General features: G+C 45.6%; 4 protein-coding genes across 8 annotated transcripts; 1 reads left to right on the forward strand and 3 right to left on the reverse strand.

Moving 5' to 3' along the window:
* The first annotated feature begins 2,538 nt into the window (after positions 1 to 2,538).
* On the forward strand, positions 2,539 to 5,278 carry LOC118285537. The gene is made up of 4 exons (XM_035609239.2): positions 2,539 to 2,695; positions 2,788 to 2,938; positions 3,760 to 3,868; positions 4,942 to 5,278. The coding sequence occupies exons 1-4, from the start codon at positions 2,617 to 2,619 to the stop codon at positions 5,065 to 5,067; spliced, it is 465 nt and encodes a 154-aa protein (XP_035465132.2). The 5' UTR covers positions 2,539 to 2,616; the 3' UTR covers positions 5,068 to 5,278.
* Positions 5,279 to 9,787: 4,509 nt separating this feature from the next.
* tmem116 (transmembrane protein 116) lies at positions 9,788 to 17,311 on the reverse strand. Of its 2 annotated transcripts, XM_035608263.2 has the most exons (12): positions 16,513 to 17,311; positions 15,298 to 15,344; positions 15,115 to 15,148; positions 14,811 to 14,874; positions 14,608 to 14,730; positions 12,457 to 12,561; positions 12,030 to 12,079; positions 11,829 to 11,912; positions 11,530 to 11,665; positions 11,292 to 11,436; positions 11,092 to 11,171; positions 9,788 to 10,400 (listed from the first exon to the last, which is right to left on the reverse strand). In XM_035608263.2, the coding sequence occupies exons 2-12, from the start codon at positions 15,338 to 15,340 to the stop codon at positions 10,230 to 10,232; spliced, it is 1,035 nt and encodes a 344-aa protein (XP_035464156.2). In that variant the 5' UTR covers positions 15,341 to 15,344; positions 16,513 to 17,311; the 3' UTR covers positions 9,788 to 10,229. The 2 variants fall into 2 exon arrangements, with proteins under 2 accessions (XP_035464156.2, XP_035464155.2); XM_035608262.2 differs by lacking the exon at positions 15,115 to 15,148.
* Positions 17,312 to 17,454: 143 nt separating this feature from the next.
* On the reverse strand, positions 17,455 to 22,680 carry LOC118284999 (zinc finger protein 883-like). 3 transcript variants are annotated; one of them, XM_035608261.2, is made up of 7 exons: positions 22,296 to 22,680; positions 22,020 to 22,201; positions 20,486 to 21,180; positions 19,843 to 20,271; positions 19,617 to 19,697; positions 19,373 to 19,523; positions 17,455 to 18,424 (listed from the first exon to the last, which is right to left on the reverse strand). In XM_035608261.2, the coding sequence occupies exons 2-7, from the start codon at positions 22,090 to 22,092 to the stop codon at positions 17,757 to 17,759; spliced, it is 2,097 nt and encodes a 698-aa protein (XP_035464154.2). In that variant the 5' UTR covers positions 22,093 to 22,201; positions 22,296 to 22,680; the 3' UTR covers positions 17,455 to 17,756. The 3 variants fall into 3 exon arrangements, with proteins under 3 accessions (XP_035464154.2, XP_035464152.2, XP_047191045.1); XM_035608259.2 differs by having other exon boundaries at positions 17,455 to 18,445; XM_047335089.1 differs by having other exon boundaries at positions 17,455 to 18,445; positions 20,486 to 21,260; positions 21,656 to 22,680.
* Positions 22,681 to 23,419: 739 nt separating this feature from the next.
* mrps12 (mitochondrial ribosomal protein S12) lies at positions 23,420 to 25,008 on the reverse strand. Of its 2 annotated transcripts, none has more exons than XM_035608266.2 (3): positions 24,917 to 25,008; positions 24,422 to 24,472; positions 23,420 to 24,104 (listed from the first exon to the last, which is right to left on the reverse strand). In XM_035608266.2, exons 2-3 carry the CDS (start codon positions 24,468 to 24,470, stop codon positions 23,722 to 23,724), a joined length of 432 nt encoding a protein of 143 aa, XP_035464159.2. In that variant the 5' UTR covers positions 24,471 to 24,472; positions 24,917 to 25,008; the 3' UTR covers positions 23,420 to 23,721. The 2 variants fall into 2 exon arrangements, with proteins under 2 accessions (XP_035464159.2, XP_035464158.2); XM_035608265.2 differs by having other exon boundaries at positions 24,764 to 24,949.
* Positions 25,009 to 25,357: the final 349 nt, after the last annotated feature.

The raw sequence follows: 25,357 nt of genomic DNA on the forward strand, positions 1-25,357 counted from the left end.
AAAGACCTCTCTTTCTCCTCTGGGAGAAACCACTGCTCTTGGACCGTGACCTCCATGCAGGCCTGCAGAAGCAGACTGCTGCAACTTCCACAGGCAGCGACGCGAGAGCCTGCCAACAAATGGCCTTATCAAAGAAGCACAGCATGTGGCCGAGCCGACTACTTTGTTCACCGCCATCTTGTTTGTAGTACTTCTTAGACCTTTGACCTTTACGGCCATGCACGCACACACACACACACACACACACACACACACACACACAATCTCAGACATATATATATATTTTATTTGTTAGATTAGATTAGATATTGTTGTTTCAACTCAGTCTGCAGTCTGGTCTATTTAATGTTGCATAAGTGTGAGTATTGCCAACCTCTGACCGGTAGAACTCCAAATCCTTCAACCTCTGCTAACTACCAAGGTGGTGATTCTGGTGGTAATTATTAATTTATTTATCAATCAGAATTCCAAATTGATTGTTAGCATATTGTAAATGAGACTGAATCAATTGATTGGCTATCATTTCCCTTCCTTTGAAGGGTGGTGCCCCAAGAACTTTGATATTAATTTAAGTTATTATTTAATATTAACATTTTTTATATTAATATTTTATTATTTTGATAGCCATAACTGATCAATTATAAATGCTTAGACAAATGGTACTTTCACCAATGTCCAGGCACAACATTAAGTCACATTTGGCGTCTAAATACTGAACCATGTTCCAGTGCAAGGTAAAAAAAACAACTTGATAGTAAGATTGATGCCTCACATGACCACTAGATGTCCCGTAGCCATAAAACGAAACTATCAACTGTAATAATCTGCACCTGCGACCTGCAGAGCTGTTTTTATTTCTGCATGAATATTGGACTGTAAATAAAGTACAGGTCATAAGCCCCGCCCCCTACATGTTAGCAAACAGGGACATGGATAGTTTAGCTTCATTTATATATATTATGTACAGTCGCTGATCGTCTTCATATACATTCGCTGATCGTCTTTATACACAGTCAGTGATCTTCTTTATATACATTTGCTGATTGTTTATATATACAGTCGCTGATCGTCTTTATATACAGTCGCTGATCATCTTCATATACAGTCGCCGATCGTCTTCATATACAGTCGCTGATCGTCTTTATATACAGTCGCTGATTGGTTTTATATACATTCGCTGATTGTTTTTATATACATTCGCTGATCGTCGTTATGTACAGTCGCTGATCGTCTTCATATACATTCACTGATCGTCTTTATATACAGTCAGTGATCTTCTTTATATACATTCACTGATCGTCTTTGTATACAGTAGCTGATTGTTTATATATACAGTCGCTGATCGTCTTTATATACAGTCGCTGATCATCTTCATATACAGTCGCCGATCGTCTTTATATACATTCGCTGATCGTCTTTATATACAGTCGCTGATTGTCTATATATACAGTTGCTGATCATCTTTATATACAGTCGCCGATTGTTTTTATATACAGTCGCTGATTGTCTATATATACAGTTGCTGATCGTCTTTATATACAGTCGCCGATTGTTTTTATATACAGTCGCTGATCGTCTTTATATACAGTCACTGATTGTTTTTATATACAGTCGCTGATTGTTTTTATATACAGTCGCTGATTGTCTATATATACAGTTGCTGATCGTCTCCATATACAGTCACTGATCCAGATTTTGTACAGTTTGTGATAGATTTTCTCTTCGGGGTGATTTTATTCTGACAGAAACTGTGAGACTGTTGCTGTTTAGTTGATTCTTACCAAAAACTAAAAAAATCTGCAGATGAAATCAAATGGACTCCATTTTCTTGTTTCCTCATCGGATCATGTGAGGACGGGGAAGTCGCCTGTTTGCTGCTGCAACTCGTCACATTGCGACATGTGTCAAACACGACCTTCGACCTGCGGCGGCGGCGTGTAGGTCTGATCCGGGTTTCCACTGTAGAACTTCTTTAAATCAAGTCTCGTGGATAAACCAACAAAACAGTACAGACGATTGAATCATAATCTCCGTTCAGGAAGAATAAGTTGATAAAAAGACAAAACAAACAAGACGCACGACCGTTTCCCCGTCGTCGTGTCTGTCGTCTCTGGATCAGAGCCATCAAACTGTGGAAGATTCATACAAACTCAGCCTACAACCTCATGAAAGATTAAATCAACTTAAATCCAAAATCTCTCATCACAGACTCGGTCGGTCAACGTGTCTGATGTTTTCATCAGTGAACACGTTAAAAAGTCAACTCGTTTCCTGTAAACCAACGGACACGGGTGGAAACATCACAAAATGATACAAAGTGATCTAGAATCAAAAACAAATAGCTAATATAGATAATCCTAGTTATAGAATAAGACGCAGTATCATCAGGTCATATGAGACTGGTGACGCTTTCACTGACACCTGTGCAAACGGGATTTTCCCAGATTACAGCATGAAAAGGAATAAACAAGCCGACAATCGATTTGTTCCAGAAAAAAACAACATTTATTGGGAAACAGTGGAAAATCCACCACCACAGGAGGAAGAGGAGCCAGAGGGAGGAGCTTCTGGACTGTATAAAATCCCCGAGCTGTGACTGGCAGACGAACGTCCGCCATGTTTTCCTTCCTCCTCTCGGTTGTGGCTCTGACTCTGCTGCCCGTTGCTGCAGCCTCTTCCTCCTTTTCCTCTGGAGGTAGGTCACTCATATTCTTTTACTTTTTAAACGTCGTGATGATCCTTTTTTCAGTGACAACTGACCGTGACCCGTGTTTGTCTCCGGCTCAGGGGGCGACTCTCCTCCGAACCACAGCTACGACCTGTCGGGCTCGGCGCTGTCGGCCCTCCTCAACTCCCCGGTGCACGACGCTGAGAGGATGAAGAGGCCGCTGGAGGGAGCCACCAGCTGGTTCGGACCAGTCAGCCACTCCGGAGTCCGGTCAGTCCACCCGACCGGACACGTGTTCACAGAGATGCTGACACGTCTACATGTGTTGCTGCTGTCGGGTGTGTTGTGTTGCTGGACTTGTGATTAACGCTCAAGGTCCAGAAACGTTCACATCTACAGTGGAGCGACGGTCGCGGTTCTCAGGTTCAGATAAACTTGCCGTGGGATTGAGGCCCCGCCCACACACACGCTCTCGGCCAATACTGAGTCAGTGTCGGCTTTCAATCATGACGTCTCAGCCCCGTTTTTAGATCATCAAATAACTAATGAGAAGCAAATTGATCAGAAACATGAACACGTGAACAAACGTCAGTGATACGAACGACCTCACATGACATGGAGGGGGCGGGGCTAATGACCTGTACTGCAGCCAGACACCAGGGGGCGGGGCTAATGACCTGTACTGCAGCCAGACACCAGGGGGCGGGGCTAATGACCTGTACTGCAGCCAGACACCAGGGGGCGGGGCTGATGACCTGTACTGCAGCCAGACACCAGGGGGCGGGGCTGATGACCTGTACTGCAGCCAGACACCAGGGGGCGGGGCTAATGACCTGTACTGCAGCCAGACACCAGGGGGCGGGGCTGATGACCTGTACTGCAGCCAGACACCAGGGGGCGATCGCGATGATTTGGCCTCATGTCGTCCGTCTTTATTTTGTTTTTGATTCAGATTCACAGGCTGAGATTCAGAGTCTTTCTTATTAGCAACATACAGTTACATATCTTTGTGTTTCATGTGTAGCTTTCAAAGGATCAGAATAATGCGGGAGAGAAATAAAACCTCTTCACTCTGCTCATTGTTCTTCCAGAGTGACACTGGAGGACGGAACCAAGTGGCTCGTCCACAAGGGGGACGGATTCGGAGTATCCTCTCAGACGGTCGTGACCGACGCTCGACACATGAGCTCAGCGTGGGAGGTGAGCGACCAATCGGAGGCCGACAATCAGACTGGGTCAACGTGTTGCGCAGGAGAGAAAACAGTTCAGATCCACAGATGATTTGATTTTGTTTTCTCTTTTGCCTCTCTGGGCCTCCGTACAAAAAATGATCAGCCTTTAAAAATGATGTGAATCTTTGAATTAACCTTCTACCTACCAACACCAACAACAACAACAACAACATGTGTCTGATAGTTTTCATTTACATTCATTAATTATTCTCCGTGAAATCATGTTAAAAAATGTAAATGTGTTCTCCATGGACACGTTGTTGTGATTCAAAAAATTCAAATCGAAGCGAATATTTCCAACATTCAGACGCTTCAGTTTGGTCGTTGTACGAGTCTGTTCGTGACGAAACCTCCTGGTTTTCCAAACGTATTTAAACAACACAGACAACAACGATCCACAGAAGAACCACGACATGAACGAAACAGAAAAGACAAAAACAAGAGGACAGTCAACAAAGATGAAGCAATGTCGAAGACAACCACTAGGTGGCCACAGAGAGGCCCTGAACAAACAAATACTCAGGGTTGGGTAGTAAAGAACAAGTAACTGATAAAAACTGTAACTGTATATTATAAAAATAGATTAAAAAAAATATGAACAAAAAACATATATAGAACCAATACTCATGACTCATGAAATGGTACGCCATACATGTGGAGGAATTAATGTTGTTGATGATATATACTTATGGTTTATAGCTAATGATAATGGAGTATTCATTCCTTTTTGTTTACATTTAAAATGGAATTTATGAACACATAGTTATGGACAACATATTCAATTTTGTGTGAATAAGTTCGTTGAAATATTACACACTTTGGCTTTAATGCTTTAAATTTGTGGAACTCCAATTTTTTGAAATGTTGTGCTTGCCTTTTTAGCATAAGGTGCAATATTTATAATGTTTGATTTTGAAGTAATCCAAACCAATCCAGATTAGAATACATTATTTTTGGAAACCAAAGGATTACGATACATGTAATTGTATTTTTCGTCAGTTTCCCTGTTCGCTCTCAATCCTCAGTGTTTTCCCTCCACAGCCGGTCAGTCAAAAAGATTTCCAAGGAACGAAGAGAGTCACTGACTTTGTGCGCGAGGGCGGAACCGGCTACAACTTACTGTTGGACAACTGTCACCTGGGGTCTCGACGGATGATGGACCAGTGAACCTTTGGAAGTTGCTGAGCTGATCTCACGTGTCGTGTGGTCTTGACGCCACCAGGTGTCTCCAGAACCCGCCGCGTGGAGTCCGTCTTTGTCGGTTACTTCACTGTAACAGACCAGTTGAATAAATGCACTGTAACTTTTCGTGATGAAATGAAATCCTAATGAGTAAATATTCACTTTAACAGAATAAAGTGACTGTTTCTGTTTCTCACTGGTGAACCTGTTGATGTCGTCACTGACGCGTCATTTAGAAACCGCATAGGTTTTTCCTTCTGATATCTGAATGTGCAGTTTGCTCTTTGCCTTTTTTCAGAAGATGGATTCTGTTTCCTGCGGCTTGTGATCTGTAGCTGATGATTCTTCTTCTCTGACGTTCGGCCTCCACCTCTCTCTGTTCTGTGCTCCGCTCTCGCCCTCCCGTTGTTTGTTCTCGTTGCGTCGAGCCTCGTTCGTCGCCCGTCAGCCTCGTTTGTGCACACGAACAAACGGCCGGTTGAAGGTGTGTAATCGGTCGTGATGACGCTCGCCCACAGATTATGTCACCGCCACATTGGGCTCTTTCATCCACATGATTGTTGCGCAAAGATTATGCAATTCACACGAGCGTGTCTGTGAGTGAGTGTTTGTCCACGTGGAGACAAGAACCAGAGCATCAGTCAGTGTGTGTGTGTCAGTGTGCGATGGATGGTTACGTCTGTCAGTCGCTCTGTTGGGTAAAGTGACGGTTGCCTGCGGCCTGGTCCGACCTCTAGTTGATGGAAAAACTCTGAGAGCAAACGTGTTTCTGAAGAACGTGAGAGGAATGGAGGCAGAACTACTGAACCTGTGAGTCCAGTGTTTCTCTCTCTTCTATCTCCGTGTTTGTTCTCCACCTCCTCCTGAGGAACATCTTCATCGTGTAAATACAAGAGCCCGACCGACATGGATTTTTGGAGGCCAATGCCAATAATTGATATTTGGATTCCCGATGCGGATACATCTGCCAATATATATATATTTTTAAATCTGTGATTATGATTCCTGAGATGTCGTTATCAAACCTTTATGACAAACACAGATATTTTAGTTGAACCATGAACTTTATCATAAATAACTATAAATTGAGAATACAAACTTAAATCAAACATTTGAAGGCTCACATCAGTTGGCCGATAATATCGGTCGGGCTCTTAAAATATCGGCCGATACCAATATGTCTGTGAAAGGCTAATAAGGGCTAATATTATCGGTTAAATACTGCCTCATGTCCACCAGCTGCTCAGACGACGAGGACGGGGGATTTAATCTGCTACAGGAAACACTGAGGCTGACGTCACACCCCCATAACCCCAGATGATTTCGTTACAGCTGCACATTTGTTCGGAAGTCATATAACAACGTTTACGTTAGCCTACTAGCCATTGTTAGCAAAACCAGTTGATGATAAAGCATTACGCGGCATTTCACGCATGCTAACGCCATGGTAACCCGTCCACAGACAGTAGGTCAGGACTACTCTGTGTACGACAGCAAAAACTACAGCTGTCACTTCCTGTCAATACACAGAGCAGCCATCTTGGATTTTGAAAGTCAGGGTTGGAGGTTTTTCTGCGACCGACAACACGATACGAATGAACTCGTTCATCGGTTCACCGCTTGCGCATGCGCGTTGTCACGTCTCTTGGAATTCCAAAGATGGTCGGCAACGACGTGACATCTCACGAATTTTTTCTTTGATTTGACACTTTTAAAGCTTTTAAATGCTGCATTTGATTCGGTTAGGGTTAGGGTTAGGGTCGAACATTTATATGCAAACATTATACAGTATATATTGGTTTTCAGTGATGGGAATAACGGCGTTATAAATAACGGTGTTACTAACGGCGTTACTTTTTTCAGTAACTAGTAATGTAATTGATTACTCTTCCCATCATTATAATGCCGTTACCGTTACTCCGATAACGGCGAAAGAGAGTTCTTTCCCTTTGAGGAGGAGGATGACACCTCTGCTACTGCTGAAATTCAATCACAGATTATTTCAAATCAGGAGAACAAGGGATAGACTCTCTTAATGGATTTGCACTGATAAAGAAAATGTCACTCCAGCACAATGCAGCCACTCCATCCAGTGCCCCAGTAGAGAGACTGTTTAGCCTGGGGAAGCTGGTCTTGACTCCACAGTGGAGCAGGCTCTCTGAGCAGAAGTTTGAGAAGCTTTTGGTTTTCGAGATGCAACCACTGGTTCAATGGCAGGAATAGATGGATGGATAAGTAGATAGGGTGGCTTGGATGGATGGGGAGACTGGAATGATGGTTGGATGACTTGTTTGGATGGATAGTTGAATGAATGAATGTTCAGGAGCTAAAGTTGGATACAGTATGTCTACCTGTTGTTTGAAGTTGTGCTGCATCTTATTAGATTTGCACTAAAAAGAGTGTATATATATTTTTGGAATACATTTTTGGTACATTGCTTAAAGAGCATAATTTCATTTAGATTTATTTGTTGGCTGGCTGCGGCCTCCTGAGGTGAGATTGTCAATGGCAAGAGAAAGCCATGGAGATTATTTTTTTAATGTATTTTTTATTTTTAATGTATTACCTGTTTATATTTGGATGCCTGAGTTTTTCTATACATTGCACTTTTCAGTATTATTGAAAGCACTTGATATTTTTACACTGTTATACTTTTTTGAGGAAGAAAATACTTGAAGTACAGTATGTCTACCATTATTTTTTATTTGGACTACAAAGAGTGAATATATTTGTTATTTATTTTTGGTACATTGCTTAACACGCATAATATCATTTTGCCTAGTTGTGGCCTGTTGAGATGCAATAAATATCAAAAGTTCCAAAACATCTATTGTGTTATTTTTATCGATCCACTATATAAACATAGTAATTTTAATATCTACGATAATACATGACATTTCATTGGAGGCTAGTCTCACCGTCCCACAGCAACGTTAAAATAGTTTAGATTTGTGTACTGTGGATTTCTGTCAATAATTTATTGTATTAAGTGTCCATTTCATTATAATATTCAGATTTATCATAAATAATTGAACATGCACATGTATTTTAAGTTCCATCAAAGAGGGCTGGAGGTGGTGTCCAAATTCTTTGACACATTTAAGCATTTAAAAAATTACTTGAAAGTAACGCAATAGTTACTTTCCAAAGTAACTACTTACTTTTATAACTAAGTAACTACTTTAGTTACTTTTGGGAGAAGTAACTAGTAACTGTAACTAGTTACTTTTTTAGAGTAACTTGCCCAACACTGTTGGTTTTAAGAAACAAACAGAAGAGGGTGGCGATAATGCTCCTGTTATGCTGGTGGTCAACCGCCATTAAAAACAACGAAGAAGAGTCAACAACCAATCACGTTGCGATCGCTTAGCCAGTTGTGGCCTCGACCAGAGCTCCTCGAAATTCCGACTTCGGAGGCCGGTAGCTCCGAGTTCCGAGGTGTAATGGAACGCACCATGAACCAGAGAGAAAAGAAAGAAAATATTAAGATGAGTCAAACTAAATTAATCTCAACAATTTTGAGGAAGCCACCATAGGGAAAAGATGAGACTGTTGAATATCAACATTTTCCTCAGATTTATTATGAAATTACAAAATAAACTGAAATAACAATACATTAGTTTGTGAACACTAGGGGGGAGGGGCATACGCGTTGGACTCGTCCATGAGACGTTCCCATGGAAACAGAGACGGATTGCCCTCCGTAGGTAAAAAAAGAAAAAAGAAGAAGAAGCATTAAATCAAAATTCTCCGGAAGTTACAGTCGAGCAGAGTTCAAAGGTCAAACATTATCTGTTTTTAAATAAAAATCTGCTTCCATGGATTTCAGTCAAGGGGGGGCCAGGGTGGGACCACATCACACGGCGAGGGAGGACCGGCTCCTGCGTCAGGCAGCGTTAGGCTTGCGTCAGCAAGACGCACGACGACCACGACGAGCAGGACGACCACGAAGAGCAGGACGAGCAGGACGAGCAGGACGACCACGACGAGCAGGACGAGCAGGACGAGCAGGAAGAGCAGGACGAGCAGGACGACCACGACGAGCAGGACGAGCACGACGAGCAGGACGAGCAGGACGACCACGACGAGCAGGACGAGCAGGACGACCACGATGAGCAGGACGAGCAGGACGACCACGATGAGCAGGACGAGCAGGACGAGCAGGACGACCACGACGAGCAGGACGAGCAGGACGACCAAGACGAGCAGGACGAGCAGGACGACCACAACGCGTCTGAGGTCACGGATTTGTCATCACAGACTGAGGAAGAGATTTGTCAATGACTGGACCGTCAGTCTGTTATTGGTCTCTCTGTCTGTCTGTCTGTCTGTCTGTCTGTCTGTCTGTCTGTCGGTCTGTCTCTCTGTCTGTCTGTCTGTCTGTCTGTCTGTCTGTCTCTCTGTCTGTCTGTCGGTCTGTCTCTCTGTCTGTCTGTCTGTCTGTCTGTCTGTCTGTCTGTCTGTCTGTCGGTCTGTCTCTCTGTCTCTCTGTCTGTCTGTCTCTCTGTCTGTCTGTCTGTTTCTCTGTCTGTCTGTCTCTCTGTCTCTCTGTCTGTCTGTCTTTCTGTCTGTGTGTCTGTCTGTCTGTCTGTCTGTCTGTCTCTCTGTCTGTCTGTCTGTCTGTCTGTCTGTCTCTCTGTCTCTCTGTCTGTCTGTCTGTCTCTCTGTCTCTCTGTCTGTCTGTCTGTCTGTCTCTCTATCTGTCTGTCTGTCTGTTTGTCTGTCTGTCTGTCTGTCTGTCTGTCTGTCTGTCTGTCTCTCTGTCTCTCTGTCTCTCTGTCTCTCTGTCTGTCTCTCTGTCTCTCTGTCTGTCTGTCTGTGACTGAAATGTCAAACGTTCAGAAACACGTCAGAGTCTGACCACCAGGGTCACATGACCTGGACGTGACGTCAGGTTCAGTTCTGAGCGGAGACCCCGTCTCTTTCAAATCCCCTTTTGTCAGTCGCTCTTCCTCTTGACGTAACCCCCCTCCTCCTCCTCTTCTTCCCTTTTCCTCGCCTCAGTGCTTCAGCCTCGCAGGTGGTCCTCTGAATAACCAGCTCGGTGTTTTCCCTCGGTGGAAAGTGAAAGTTCAGACTTTCCTCTCGTGCTCTGCAGAGCCCCTCCCTCCTCCCCTTCCTCTTCCTCCTCCTCCTCTTGGTGTCTCTCAGCTGATCCTGGGCAGCGCCTGGTAGTTTTTCTTCTTCTGCGATCGCAGCAGAGGCGTCTGCGTGTCCATGTCCCGGGACTGTCCCGTCCTGCCGACCCGGCGCAGGCGAGTGTGCGTCCAGCCGTACACCAGACAGTTGAGGAAACCCTGCGAGGCCGAGGTGAAAGCCTGAGGACACAAGACCAGCAGAATGCCTGAGCTGCAATTCTCACTCTGGTGCAGTTTAATTCTTCATTATTTAACATTAGTCAACCAGCAGGTCGTCCTCCACCGTCTGATGCCATCAACTCAAAACATCCTCTGACATATTTAAAGCTCCAGTGTGTAATATTTAGAAGAACTTATTCACAGAAACTGAATATATTGTCCATAACTCTATGTTCATACATGAGTTAAGTATAGTTCCATGAGGTGGACCGACCTCCGTGTGAGTCTCCATGTTTCTACGTCGTGTTGAATACGGTTGTTGAACTAAACGCTCCAGAATACGTCACGTTCACGTTGAGGTTTCAGTCAGACACCGGAAATGGAATCAGGGGTGCACCACCATAAAGTGTCCCCTGTCAGTTACACACTGGGGCTGAGAAATGAAATATATAACTTTAAGATTTTTTTGGAACCTGGTGCCTTTATTAGATAGCATGGCTCACGCCCCCACTTCCCACCCCCATGTCGCTGGTCAGAATGTGAAACTCGAACCCAATCAGAGCAACAGAATGTGTCTGTTCTTCTTTTAGAGAAATTATCCAGTTGGTGGGATCCAGACAGGAGAGAGAATGAGCATCTTTGATTGGTCGGTTTCCAGGGGAACAAACATTAGCTCCGGGTCTAAAAACATGGAGTCCAGCAGCAGACTGACCTGTGATATGTAGAGGACGACCACGGCTTGGCCCTGACACGCCGACGGCTTCGCCACCCGCAGAGACGCCAGACTCGCCGCTGAGGGAACGACAGAAACAATAATTACACTCGGTCGCTTCCATCAACTGGAGACGCGGCAGCCAATCGGAGGCGTCGCTGTCACATTCGTCCAGTAACGATGGTGATGAGGAAACACACCTGGACCCCAGCAGAGGACGAAGACCAGCGGGTACAGCAGCATCCGCCGGTCCATCACGCGGAGCGAGGTCCGCTGCTCGTTGCCTAGGTAACCGTGTGACGTCACAACCCGTCTGTAGATGCGACGGGCTTTGACCACGAACACCTGCAGCGGGAGATTGAGGCCGCCATTTTGTTTTTGTAGCAAAACGGGAAAAAACACCATTGTGTCTTTCTTTTTCATGTGCGAGAAACTCACGGTGATGCCGACGAGCGTGAGGACGAAGGCGGCGAGGAAGACGGCGATGGTGTAGGTGTGGAGCAGGTGGCAGGCTCTGATTGGCTGCTGGTGCTCGGCGGTCAGGTACAGCGCTCCGGTGTCCATCAGGAGACACCTGGTGGTGTACGGTGCACAGCGAGGGTCAAACATCACACTGAACAAATACATTTACATCAAGTTTCACCAAGTTTCTCTTTATAACTGAAACAAAAATCTGAATCTATAGAAAGTCTAACATTTTCTAAAGGTGCAGGCTGCTCGTGGGGGCGTGTCCTCACCTGTAGGGCTGACTGAAGTTGGCCTGACATTGGCGGATGTTTCCTTGTATGAAAACAGGTGTCATCAGCAGCAGAGGAACCAGACTGTGAACACGTGAACAACAACAACGTGTGTGTTACATGTCTTATTTTTAACGTGTCGGAAGGTGCGTGTTCCCGGGTTTCAGAGCGGAACCTGAACGCATCACGGTTTGAACTCACCCACAGAGCAGAGCCGTGGTTTTTCCAGCAGTGCTCACTCTGTTGGAAAACTGTGGGGAAGACGGACTCAGCATGAAAATGAGTTTCACAGCATGAGAGGAATAACTATATATTATATTATATATATATATATATATATATGGTCAAAGATGGCATAGTCACCGGGTAGAACAAGTGTGTGAAGTCTGTATTCTGTGCACTGACCAGCAGAGGGCGACTCTATGAGAACATGACTCTACTTCTCACTTGATTTATAAACGTCAGTAAACATTTGCCTGAGGAGTTTATGGTTCAGTCTCTATTTCCAATCTGCTTCAACACACGATGTTCATTTTGTACATCATGGTCCATTTACAGTCACAAAGACCATTTTGAATCTGTGAGAACTTTTGATTTGACATGTGATTCGTTGCGAAGGTGGGAGTACCTGCAGCGAGTGTCCGTCCAGGCAGCGGTGCAGCTTCTCCCTGATTCCTCTGAACAGGTCCCACATGTAGTTGAGCGTGAAGAAGAAGGACGACATGAACAGAACCTGACGGAACAAACACAGCAGAGTGTTAACGGTCGCTGCCTCGGAACAATGGATGTAGGTCAGGAATGTTTTCCCCATGTTTTCCTGTTTTCTCTCTTTACGCTCAGTCGTTTCCGGCTCATCTCCGTCTGACCCAGTTCAGGACCGGTTCTGGACTCAGAATGTCCGACAAGTGAATAGTGACCTTGAAGGACCAGTCCAGTCTTTTGTCACAGAGACAGCAGCAGCTCTTAGCTAACGTTATTACAGGTTAGCTAAGGTTATTACAGGTTAGCTAAAGTTATTACAGGTTATCTTAACTATTGTTATTACAGGTTAGCTAAAGTTATCACGGATTAGCTAAGGTTATTACAGGTTAGCTAAAGTTATTTCAGGTTAGCTAAGGTTATTACAGGTTAGTTTAGCTATTGTAATTATAGGTTAGCAAAGTTATACAGGTAAGCTAACTATATTACAGGTTGGGTAAGCTAAAGTTATTACAAGTTAGCTAAAGTTATTTCAGGTTAGCTAAAGTTATTACAGGTTAGCTTAGCTATTGTAATTACAGGTTAGCAAAGTTATTACAGGTAAGTTTACTATATTACAGGTTAGGTAATCTAAAGTTATTACAGGTTAGCTAAAGTTATTTCAGGTTAGCTAAAGTTATTACAGGTTAGCTAATGTTATTAAAGGTTAGCTAATGTTATTACAGGTTAGCTACTGTTATTACAGGTTAACTACTGTTATTACAGGTTAGCTACTGTTATTAAAGGTTAGCTACTGTTATTTGAGGTTAGCTACCATTTTTAAAAGTTAGCTAACGTTATTTCAGGTTAGCTTACGTTATTACAGGTTAGCTTAAGTTATTACAGGTTCAACTGTGGGTGTGGGAACCAGCACTGTCATCTAAGTGTCAAAACAAAAACAGTTTTTGCCAATATCTCAGCCCTGAACAGTGAGTCGTACAGTAATAGGAAACTGAAACTGAATAATTTAGAGTCCTGTTCGCCAGACTCAGCTAAAATGGAATAATAAGACGGAAACCGTGGATGTCTTAAGCAGAAGTATTTATTATAAGACCTCATTATTGAGGAGACTTCCGGTTCGCTACACAGATCAACAGGTTCACAGTGTTCGGCGTCCCAAGATAGTCTTCCCATCCCCGGTCTCTGTAGTGTATTTAGCTTTGAGTAATGTCCTCATCTCCCCGCGACTATGACACCTCTAATGAGACTTCAGCTCTCAATGATTGTTTCGGCTTGACACAGATGAGATGACCTTGCTTGGTGCCTGAGAAGACTCGTCTTAGAGTTTCTCAGGGAGGAGAGACGAAAATTCCTCAACAGAAACTTATCACGAGGCTTCATTCTTCTCATACCACAGACCCGAACTACGAAACGTGTTCAACAAAACCCTGGATTATCTTTTCCTTTATCAGGCTTCTCTGGACCTAAGGTTGGTCGCCGTGACAACCTGTATCATGACGCCGGTTTATCAACTCCCTCAGGTCACTGCGGTTCATGTGTGAAGAGGAAACATTGACGTTTGCACGAAAATCACCATCACTGTCGGTGATTCCTTTGTGTTTCCAGCAAGTTAAACCTACAAAACCTCAGCGCTTGAAACAGTCTGAAGGGAACCACATGGGTGATTGACGCGTCTGTCCTCCAATTTGTGAACCTCTGACACAAAGTGTGTTTTTATTTAAATCCGCATGAATGAGATTTAAAGTCGTTTTAAATCTGGTTTGATTATTGTGAAGCAGCAACATCTTGAGACGAACATTCAAGGAACCAGATGTGAAAGCTTTTCTGTTCTGCAGGGAAAAAAACACGCTGCCGTCGTGTTCTTCAGTTTCAGTTCTCAGCAGGAAGTCGAGAGTTTCCAGTTGTGGCTGTGTCCTTGGCTCAGGAGGATAAAAAATGAAGGTTCCTCGTTCTGAGGAAAACCTCCAGTCATTTTGAGGGGAAGGGAATCCCTCGACCTCTAACAACAGCATTGGAAAAGGTCAAAACTTTCCTCACTTGTAACAGTGTGTGTGTGTGTGTGTGTGTAGAGCTGTGTTACCTGCTCCACAGTGTGCAGGTTGTAACAGTGTGTGTTGCGGTGCTCAGAGAACAGTGCGGCCCCGATCAGCCAGCAGAGGGCGAGCAGCAGGTCGGACACACTGAGCAGGAACAGAGGCTGCAGCTGCAAACACATGGGGAAATCCTCAGTTTGACATTTTATTCTCCGTACTTTTTAGATTAAGAGCAAAGCGAACCACTGACCTCCGGCCTCCAACTGAGTCTCTGTGACATCACACAGACGATGATGGAGCCTGAACCCAGGACACTGCAAATCAGATCCCAGACCAGAGTTAAAAAAAACAACATCATATATCATATCTGTGAAACAGATTCTGTGGTGATTTCATCTTCACAAAAGTACGTTTTGATTTCCAACGAAAAGAAGGTTTCCCTTAGTGTAACAGTTCTGAACTGAAGCTGTCAAACAAAAGCTGCTGTAATCAGATTATTTCATGTCGACTGCATCGTTTCCTCCTTCTATTGTCTGAGTGCTGTGACCTCTGACCTCTTTCCCATCGGCCCCTTGCAGTGTGAAATGCCTAAAAATGAAAGATGAATGTACTGAGGCGTCTCTTGTTTAATATACATGTGAGGAAAGATCCTCACGTCAGAAAAATGTATGACGTGGAGGGAACGTCACCAGATTTTGTGTCGATTCATGAACCAGCGACCTCTGACCTCTACTGACCTGAGCAGGGCCATGAGCAGCTGGATGCACCTGACGACGTCATACACCTGCGGACAGGAAACGTCACAACACTTCAACATCATATCTGTCGTACGTGAAACACGCAAATCGTCAGGTCCCAGTTTAAAATCAGTTAGTGTGTTATTTTTTCTAAACGGACATGAGAGTCTGATGTCACTCTGATGTCACACCAGTGTTACCAACTCAATTTCAATGGGAGTTCCTATTAGCAGGGCCTTTTGGTGCTAAATGACATGATATCATTATGTAATGATGTGAAATTGCATCATAATGTGTAGGGCTGCGACTAAAGATTATTTTCATAAATCGATTAATCTGAAAATAATTTTCTCCATTAATCGATTAGTTGTTTGGTTCATAAAATGGTTAAAAATGTTGATCGCGTTTCCTTAAACCTCAACATGATGTTTTGTTTGTCCACACACCTAAGATATTCACTTTACTGTCACAGAGGAGCAGAGAAACCAGAAAATATTCACATTTAAGAAGCTGAAATCAAAGAATTTTGACCTTTTTTTCATAAAAAATACTTTAAACGATTATCAAAATAGCTGGCGATTAATTTAGTTATCGGAAAAATGCAGCATTTTTAATATTTGAGTCACGTTTCGGAAGTTGCTAAATTAAGTTTCAAGAGAAGATACATTTGTTGGTCGTTGCATTTAGAAAGAAGTTTTGCTGTCAAAGAGCGAACATCACACTCGAGCTGCAGGTGTGAAGTGATGAAACAGAGATGAACAAACTGAGAGTGAGAAACTCGAGCATCACACATCTGAGTCTCACAACGGTTCTAACTAGAGCATGACTATATGTATACATATATATATATATGTATATATATACACATGTAAATATATATATATATATATAATTGTCAGTGATTCCGAAGATGTACTTATCAAATCCAAAGAAACAAAGAAATGTAAAAACATTTTACTGCACTTCATAATAAAGGTTGAGAGCCACTGGATTCAACCACAAAAGAGATAAAGTAATAACAATAATAATAATAAATTTCATTTATAGAGCACTTTTCATTGCTAAAAGCAATTAGATCAAACGATCTTCACCACATTAAACTGCTGCTTACATGTTAATGCTTTAACACAGCAAAGAATAATAATAATAATAATTATTATTATAATAATTATAATAATGTGATGCTGCAGACAAAGTGTCTGAGAGTGAACTCACCTGGGTCCAGTCCTGAGCTCCGGTGACGTTTCTCTCTGAGCTGTTGAACATGTTCCGCTGGAGGTTTCAGCAAATCAGGTAAAAGAAACAACAATAAAGACGCAGGAGAACCAGAGCAGGTGTCTGGATCTGAGACGGTCTCAGCAACATCAGCGCAGCAGCTCTTATCCTGCAGCTCCCACAGGAGGCGGGGTTAATTCCACCTGGCCCCGCCCCCCCCCCTGTGGCAGCCAGACCGGTACCTGTCACTCTGCCGCCACCTTCAGGACAGACGTCAGATCACACAGGGAGTTGCGGCTGTAATGAGCTCTGCGGCCTGGACAGTTCACCTCATGAATGTACTGGATCGTTCCATGACACGACGTTAATGGACTGTGACATGTCCGTTTTCTGTGATCCTACGCATGTGCAGAGTGAGAAACCAGACGAGGTGAACAAACCTCCACCTGCTACAAACTGGATTCCAGACATTTACATCATGAAACTTCAGCTGTTTGAATGAGTAAACAACAGAAACTCAGTGTCTGAGTCACTTTAATGAATATTCAATTCAATATATATATGTGAAACTGTCGGCGGGTTTGTGATGACACAGACATCAGCAGAACGGGCTTGTGGGTATAAAGAACGTCTTTGGGTTGACTGATCCACCTCAGGAAGTGTCCTCGGGCATGGCAATGAGCCGCAGCCGGGGGCGTGGCTCTGTGGGTGACCCTCTGAACGAATGTTCCGTTTTCTGTGGTTTGGTTTGTTTCCAGTCTCACACGCGTCAGAACGTTAAGAGATGGAACCAGCAACGGGAGGCAACGTCAGTAAAGTCTACTCTGTTTTCACCTATGACAATAAAACGGTGTGAGATGCGACTCATCATTTCCAAAAGACCAAAAGTGACAAATGTTCAAATGTTGTTGTTTTTTTTCAAGCCAACAGTTGGAAAACCAAAACAATTATTTTGTTTATTTGTGACAAAATAAAAATCAACTCATCAAATGGGAAAAAACAGAAACATTCTGTCTGAAACCATCCATTAAAATACATTGATAATCAGCTGTTAATAAATATTCTGTTGATCCATTTATTGTGTATATGTATACATGAACCTATTGATTATCTATAGGCGGCGATCAGTGTGACGTTCATCTTCATGTTCAGAGGTAAATCTTTCAGTAGTTTTACGAGAGAAGAGCAAAGTTTTAGTTTCACATTGTTTCAGTCCAGGGTTCAAGTCAAACCTGTTTCTTATTTCAGACCCTCTGACCCTCGGTGGCTCCGCCCGCCGACGGCGTCGTCGTCGTCGCTGCCGCTCCGTCTCGTGGCAGCGATGGCGGCGCCGAGTTCGAGGACTCGTGTTTCTTCATGTGTTTGCGGAAGATCCGCGCTCCGCTCAGGTTCTTTTTGCAGATTTCGCAGAAGTACGGCCGAGCGGCCGAGTGCATGTCCACGTGGTAGGTGAGCTCCAGGGCGCGGCTGAAGCTCTTGCTGCACAGCGGACACTGGTAGCGGACGCCTGAGTGCGTCAGCTGGTGGTTCTTGAGCGAGCTCTGGTACTTGAAGGTCTTCTGGCAGGCGGAGCACTGGTACGGCCGGGTGTCGGCGTGCAGCCGCTGGTGGCGGCGCAGAGCGCTGGAGAAGGTGAAGCTCTTGCCGCAGTCGGAGCAGGTGTAGGGCTTCTCTCCGGTGTGGATCCTCCGGTGCTCCGTCAGGTGCACCTGCTGCGTGAAGCTCTTGTTGCAGGCGGAGCAGTGGAACGGACGCTCGCCCGAGTGAATCCTCAGGTGCTTCTGCAGCGCTGATGCTTTGAAGCAGTCGCGACCGCACACCGGACAGCAGTGCTTCCTTTTACCGTCGCCACCACCTGCTAAAGCCGGCGCCGCCGCCTTTGCCTCCGAGCCGCCGTCGCCGCCGCCTGGTTCTGTCGGGAGACACGAAGAATCTGTGAGAGTGTTTGTTCGTTTTTATCTTTCTGATTTTAGTTAAAGCTGAATGATGCAGCTGCTTGTTTCACTTCAGTCTGACTCCAGATAGAGAACAAAAAACGGACCAATTCAGCTGAAGCTAATGAGCTAAAAGATCTTAAGCTAACGAGCTAAACGACCTGAAGCTAACGAGCTAAACGACCTGAAGCTAACGAGCTAAATGATCTGAAGCTAACAAGCTAAATTACCTGAAGCTAACAAACAAATGACCTGAAGCTAACGAGCTAAACGACCTGAAGACAAAGAACTAAACGACCTGAAGCTAACAAGCTAAACGACCTGAAGCTAAAGAACTAAACGCCCTGAAGCCAACAAGCTAAACAACCTGAAGCTAAAGAACTAAACGCCCTGAAGCCAACAAGCTAAACAACCTGATGCTAACAAGATAAACGACCTGAAGCTAACAAGCTAAACAACCTGAAGCTACCAAGCTAAACGACCTGAAGCTAAAGAACTACACGACCTGAAGCTAACAAGTTACACAACCTGATCCTAACACGATAAACGACCTGAAGCTAACAAGCTAAATTACCTGAAGCTAAAGAACTAAACGCCCTGAAGCCAACAAGCTAAACAACCTGATGCTAACAAGATAAACGACCTGAAGCTAACAAGCTAAACAACCTGAAGCTACCAAGCTAAACGACCTGAAGCTAAAGAACTACACGACCTGAAGCTAACAAGTTACACAACCTGATGCTAACACGATAAACGACCTGAAGCTAACAAGCTAAATTACCTGATGCTAACAAGTTAAACAACCTGAAGCTAACGAGCTAAACCACCTGAAGCTAACGAACTAAACCATCTGAAGCTCATGAGCTAAACCACCTGATGCTTAGCTAAACATTAGCGTCATAGCACTGAATTAGTTGATGACGAACCCACGAGCGCCGGTCTCCAGTCTTCTTCCTCTCCGTCAGAGTTTATCAGGCCGCTGACGTCTCCTCCGTCCTCCTTTGACACTAAGCCATTGCCATGGTTACCAGGCGGCGGTCTGGACTTAGGGGCAGGGGCGGAGAGTTCCTGCGAGTCCTGGAGGACGACCGGAGACAGCTCAGTGAGACACGGACGGGGGAACTTGATCGTGGACACACAAGAAATAGATGTTCACAGCTCGTTTCTTACCTCCTCTTCCAGACCCTCCTCCTCCTCGTTCTTCATCGCCCCTCCCTCCCCCTCCACATTCTGCATGTTGAACCAGAACTCCTGAAACAGACCACACCCGTTTCAATTCTTTTAGACAAAATGTATCTCACCTGCAGATTCATATTTCGTGTCTTATCGTGTGAAATCTCTTTTCTCTGACACATGAACACATCAGCCATGAGATGTCATCTCTCAGGAGTCTCACCTTGTCGGCGGGGACGGCGATGAGTCCGTCCCTGATGTGGATCCTCATGTGTCTGCGCAGCCGGACGGGCCGCAAGAAGCTCTTGGAGCAGATGCTGCAGACGTGGCGTTTGTCAGACACGTGGCCCGGCATCACATTGTCGGCGGCGGCGGCGGTGGAGGAGGCGTGTCCCTCCCTGCTGTGGATCTCTTGGTGCTTCCTGAACACCCGCTGCACTGAGAATCGTTTCTGGCAGACATCGCACTGGTACGGTTTCTCCCCCGTGTGGGACCTTACATGGTCCTTTAGCCGCGATGCTCTGGTGAAACTACGGCCGCAGACGTCGCAGGCGAACTGCAGCGCGCTCTGGTGGAGCTGCTGGTGCAACTGCAGCTTCTCGGCAGAGGAGAAGTCTTTGCGGCACTGGAGGCAGCGGTGAGGCGTCTCCCCCTGACGACAGACACAATGTGTGACACATTCATCAGCTTTAACAGACTTTTATCTTACAAATGACGAAAACATCTAATCAATTCAAGTTGAAGGTTAAACTGTTTCTGAGTGGTTTGATCACAACCTGCTGCCAACAGGAAGTGAAAACCCTCCACCCCCGGTCGACCTGTCACAGACCAGCTTCCTGGTTCTGACTCCATGTTGTTTGACTCACCCTCCGCAGAGCGTCGAGCACGTCTTCCTCCTCGGCGTGTTTCTGCAGGTGCTTCCTCAGCAGGCCCGGTCGGTTGAAGCTCTTGCTGCACAGCGAGCAGGGGTGGAGCTTCTGTCCCGTGTGGAGCCGCACGTGATCCCGGAGGGACGACGGCGTGCTGAAGACCTTGTCGCAGAACGTGCACGAGCGTAGGTTCTCCTCTCTGTGGGTCTTCTGGTGATCGCTGAGGCCCGTCCTGGAGGCAAAGCTCTTGGGGCACAGCGGGCAGGAGAATGGCCTCTCACCCGTGTGCATCCGCTCGTGCTGCACGAGATGCCGCCGCTGGACGAACCCTCGCCCGCACATGGTGCACTGGTGGGGCTTCTCTGCGGCGTGTCCGAGCCGGTGCCTCCTCAGGCAGCTCAGCTGGGCGTATCTGACGCCGCAGTCGGGACAGGAGTACGGCTTCTCCCCGGTGTGGACGCGCTGGTGCGCCGACACATTGATCTTCTTGGAGAAGCGTTTCCCGCACACGGAGCAGCCGTGCGGCTTGACGCCCGCGTGCGTCGCCATGTGGTCTGAGAGGCGAGACGGACGGGAAAACTCCCTGCCGCAGATTGAACAGCGGTGACGGCATTTTGACGGACGGCCGCCATGTTGTAACGCAGGTTCCTCCGGTTCCTCTGGTGTCAGGACGTCTGGATGCGTCCACGCTCCTGCAGGAAACCAGGCCGACGTTAACATCTCAGAGAACATCTATTTATTTTACATATTTATCTTTGACCGTTTTACAGATGTATCATTTCATTCATTCATTCATTCATCGTCTACCGCTTTATCCATTTAAGGGTCGCGGGGGGTCGCTGGAGCCAATCCCAGCTAACATTGGGCGAGAGGCGGGGTTCACCCTGGACAGGTCGCCAGCCTATCGCAGGGCCACATACAGATACGGACAATCATTCACTCTCACATTCACACCTACGGGCAATTTAGAGTCTCCAATGAACCTAACCCCATTCTGCATGTCTTTGGAGTATGGGAGGAAGCCGGAGAACCCGGAGAGAACCCACGCATACACGGGGAGAACATGCAAACTCCACACAGAAAGGCCCTGGCTGAACCGGGATTCGAACCCAGAACCTTCTTGCTGTGAGGCGAAGGTGCTAACCACTACACCACCGTGCAGCCGATGTATCATTTCATTCTATATTATTTATTCAGTTTCTTTGTTGCTCTTCCACAGCGTCTCTCCTCACTTCATGTCCACACAGTCACGTTGTTTCCTGTCGTTTGTATGAAAAGTGATTCAAGAATAAACTGATGGATCGACATGTTTCATTAATAGCTCCACTTGTATTTTAACACGTTGTGTCTAAAAAAACCCTGTGGATACTGAACATCTCTGCAGAACAGACTGAACGTTCACACGCGCTTGACGCTCTCCTGTCGTTTCCATGGAAACGCCTGACGTTGCCCGGGGGACGTTAGCGTCCTGGTGTGACGACACGTGTCCGACCTGAACCGGACTCTTCGGTGTGAAGGTGTGAGGACGAACCTGGAGCTGGACGCCGCGGACTCTCCTCTCCTCTGTCTTCTGCTGCTGCTTCCTCCACCTTCACTCCATTCATCTCTTCATCCCTTCATCCTCTGCTCCTGCGGGAGGCGGACGCTTCTCCTCGCTCAGGTCCGGATCAGGTCCCGAAGCAGCCACCGACGTCTCTCTGTTTCTCCGAGGATCTGGGGGGACGACGACATTTTCAAATTCTTCACTCAAAATGTGCGTGAGGCCCAAAGAAGTTGAAGAAGTGTACGGTGTGTGGCTGGAGCTAACCGTTAGCCTGCAGGTCGTTAGCGTCCACCGGAACAACGTGAACCGTCACAGTCGTTTTCTGCGGAGGAGAAACGGACACGACGCGGAGAACCAGCAGCACTCCCGACGGTGACACTCCTCCGAGCAGGCGGACTCAGGCCGGACTCTGGTCCAACACGGTGGCGGCTAATGTTTGTTAGCTCCGGCTCCGCCGCGGCCCGTGTCACCCTCCGCCCCGCGGCGCCGGGACCAGCTGCTGCTACGTCTGGCGTCGGACCGATGTTAAACGCCTGACACACGAGAGGGAAGAAGTTGTTGTTGTTGTTGTTGTTGTTGTTGTTGTCAGCGAACTCCCGTTGGCGTCAGGCGCAGTTTGATGACGCAGGTGAAATCAAAATATGGCGTCTTCTCCACTCAGCAGCGGCTCGGTGCTGCCGCCCTCCGGCGGGAGGGTGAACTGCAACAACACTGAGTTTTTCCAAGTGGGCATTTCAATGTTCGAGTCTTTTTCTTCAAACATAAAACTGATTGATAAAAGTTGTTTCATGTCTAAGGGCGGATGTGATCGAACTGCTGAATAAATACATTCATGTTTTCAGTTGCACTGTGACACTTGAACTGTAAATGGCACAATAAATAATTTCATCAATATACAGTTGGATTAAAGGAATAGTTACCGATTTTTTTAGGTTTTTTTACCATAACGCCAATTTTAAACCATCGATCAGAATCTGATGTCATGATCATATTACATTGGATCTGTGGAAAATTAAAAATGTATTTCAAAAGGGAATAAAAGGTCCAAACGTATCTCCATGTTATTCATGTGTCAACATTTTTCCTTTCTCCCCCGCGAAAATGCATCAGTATTACTATAACTAACATGATGACAACAGATTTCTGAAAGGTACAGGGTGTCAGCGGTTTGACTCGTTTTGTCGTCCAATTAGAAAGCTCCTCCTCCTCGTGAGCGCAGGCACCGACACTGTCCCATTCATGGGGTTAAATCCGCAGCCTGTTGTCATAACGACCACTGTTAGTTACCGTCACTCTGCTGCTATTGGCTGCTGGAAACGCCAGTCAATAATCAATACCCACCACAGGTCCTCCATAGATTCATAATACACGAGGAATCAAACATGTGACATGTTTTACTGAGAAGGTTTAATATATACTGTACATATACATTGCATTAATAAAATAACTGCACTAGGAAGATCTGGGTTTGTCAGACGTGAGGCGTCTTTATTTGTTTTTCCCACAAATCAAATAAGAATTAATTCTGATGTACAAGTTGACACAAGTGGTATTTACAAGTCAAATTGTGATAAGTGTGATAATTCCCATGTGACATGAACGCATCATCTCTGCAATTGGAGTCTCTGTGTGACCACACTCTGTGTGACCACCCGGAAGAAGGAGCAGTCGAGAGCACACTCCCGCCGCCTCACTGCTTCTTCTTCACCACGTGAGCACAGTCGTATTTGCCCCTGACCACGGTGAGTTTGACCCCTGGCAGGTCCTGCGTCCGGCCGCCCTGCACCAGCACCACGTTGTGCTCCTGCAGGTTGTGACCCTCCCCGGGGATGAACGCCACCGCCTCCTTGCCGTTGGACATCCGCACCCGGGCGCACTTCCTGTTGGCCGAGTTGGGCTTCTTGGGCTTTCGGATCATGGTCTTCAGCACGACCGCTTTGAGCTGCGGGCGGCCGAATGTGGCGCCCACGGCCTTCACGGGCACTTTTGGTTTCCCCTGCCGGTGCATCTGGTTGAGGGTGGCCATGGTCCTGGAGAGGAGGGGGCCCGTCCAGATGGAGGACTGCTGGGAGGCTGAAGTGACAGAAAACATATTTAATATCAAACATCTGTCAGATTTAACTCACAAGAGGAAGTTACTGAACACGTTCATATTAATCCTGTCGTTGCAGCGTATACAGGAAGTGTCAGGCCGATACTTTAGTCTCATAATAATCTATAACACAAACAGTTGTGATTATTGTTACTTTACGTTTGTTTTAACACTTATATCATTTTTCAGTTGATAGAAAGTTATTTGGTCAAACTAAAAGTATGATTTCATGAAGTTCATCTCTGAAGACGTTTCTCTTCCATATTTCTGTGTGATGATGTACAGTACAGTAAGTTACCGTGAACCAGTGACGTCAGCAGCGGCCTCAGGCTCCACAGCGAAGACATTTCTGAAAACAGAGCGGTGATTCAGAGTAAATATTTTAAAAATGACCTTTAATTATGACGCTCTACATGCACGCCGATGTAAAGAGATACCGCTCGCAAACGTGCAGACTGTGTCAGCTGTCGCCTCCACACGTGTGAGTGTGTGTGAGGAGCAGGGAACTGTTAAACACCACAGTTTGGAAAAGGAGTCTGGTGTTCCGGGTCCAAATAACGCGTTAGCCTGCGAGCTAATGCTAACCGGCGCTCGCGGAGAGGACACGCGCAGAGGTTGTTGTGTGACGTGACCCACAGACCTGCTCAGAGATCCGGACAAACCCCGTCAGAGAACCGGAACTTCTTACCAGCGGACCTGACGCTTTTTTTTTATCGCATTTTAATAAAAAATCTATTAAAAAAGAATCAATGGAACACTTCGCTGCTCAGATTGAGCGGCATCAAACACCCACCCGGAAGTTATTCCATCGAGATGTGTGTTTCCGGGTTTCTTCTTCTTCTTCTTTTCCTTTTTTATGGCGGTTGGCAAACAACTTTTAGATGGGCATTACCGCCACCTTCTGAAATGGAGTGTGAATCAGAATGGTCTTTTCTTCTATATGAGAACCCCCCCCCCAAAAAAACACACACTCAGAAACAATCAAACAAAATAAATGAAAGAAAAACAAACAGAATTTAAAAAATAAATAAATTAAGAAATAAAAAATATATATATAATATATAATTCCGGTCTTTCCGTTTCATCTGTTTTATTTCTTTTATATTGAAGTGGATTTGTTCTCTTTCTAGTTGATTCCTACTTATTTCTCTCATTCCTTCGACCTTCTTTTGGATACTGTAGAACCATCTTCCTTTAGTTTCCCTGTTCCATTGCTCCTGCCACTTCTTTTTCA

This window comes from Scophthalmus maximus, chromosome 10, assembly GCF_022379125.1.
Source record: "Scophthalmus maximus strain ysfricsl-2021 chromosome 10, ASM2237912v1, whole genome shotgun sequence".
Classification (NCBI taxonomy): domain Eukaryota; kingdom Metazoa; phylum Chordata; class Actinopteri; order Pleuronectiformes; family Scophthalmidae; genus Scophthalmus; species Scophthalmus maximus.

Coding starts and splice junctions, on each gene's coding strand:
- LOC118284999 (XM_035608259.2), bottom strand. CDS start 22,092: ATGAATGGAGTGAAGGTGGAGGAAGCAGCAGCAGAAGACAGAGGAGAG. Junction 19,698..19,842: donor TCGCCGTCCCCGCCGACAAG/GTGAGACTCCTG, acceptor GGTCTGTTTCAG/GAGTTCTGGTTCAACATGCA. Junction 18,446..19,372: donor CTGGAGACCGGCGCTCGTGG/GTTCGTCATCAA, acceptor ACACTCTCACAG/ATTCTTCGTGTCTCCCGACA.
- mrps12 (XM_035608266.2), bottom strand. CDS start 24,470: ATGTCTTCGCTGTGGAGCCTGAGGCCGCTGCTGACGTCACTGGTTCAC. Junction 24,105..24,421: donor GCTGACGTCACTGGTTCACG/GTAACTTACTGT, acceptor CTGTCACTTCAG/CCTCCCAGCAGTCCTCCATC.
- LOC118285537 (XM_035609239.2), top strand. CDS start 2,617: ATGTTTTCCTTCCTCCTCTCGGTTGTGGCTCTGACTCTGCTGCCCGTT. Junction 2,696..2,787: donor TTCCTCCTTTTCCTCTGGAG/GTAGGTCACTCA, acceptor TCTCCGGCTCAG/GGGGCGACTCTCCTCCGAAC. Junction 2,939..3,759: donor GTCAGCCACTCCGGAGTCCG/GTCAGTCCACCC, acceptor TTGTTCTTCCAG/AGTGACACTGGAGGACGGAA.
- tmem116 (XM_035608262.2), bottom strand. CDS start 16,563: ATGTTCAACAGCTCAGAGAGAAACGTCACCGGAGCTCAGGACTGGACC. Junction 11,913..12,029: donor ACCACGGCTCTGCTCTGTGG/GTGAGTTCAAAC, acceptor ACGTGTTCACAG/TCTGGTTCCTCTGCTGCTGA. Junction 11,172..11,291: donor CGTCCTCTGCTGGGGTCCAG/GTGTGTTTCCTC, acceptor TCGTTCCCTCAG/CGGCGAGTCTGGCGTCTCTG.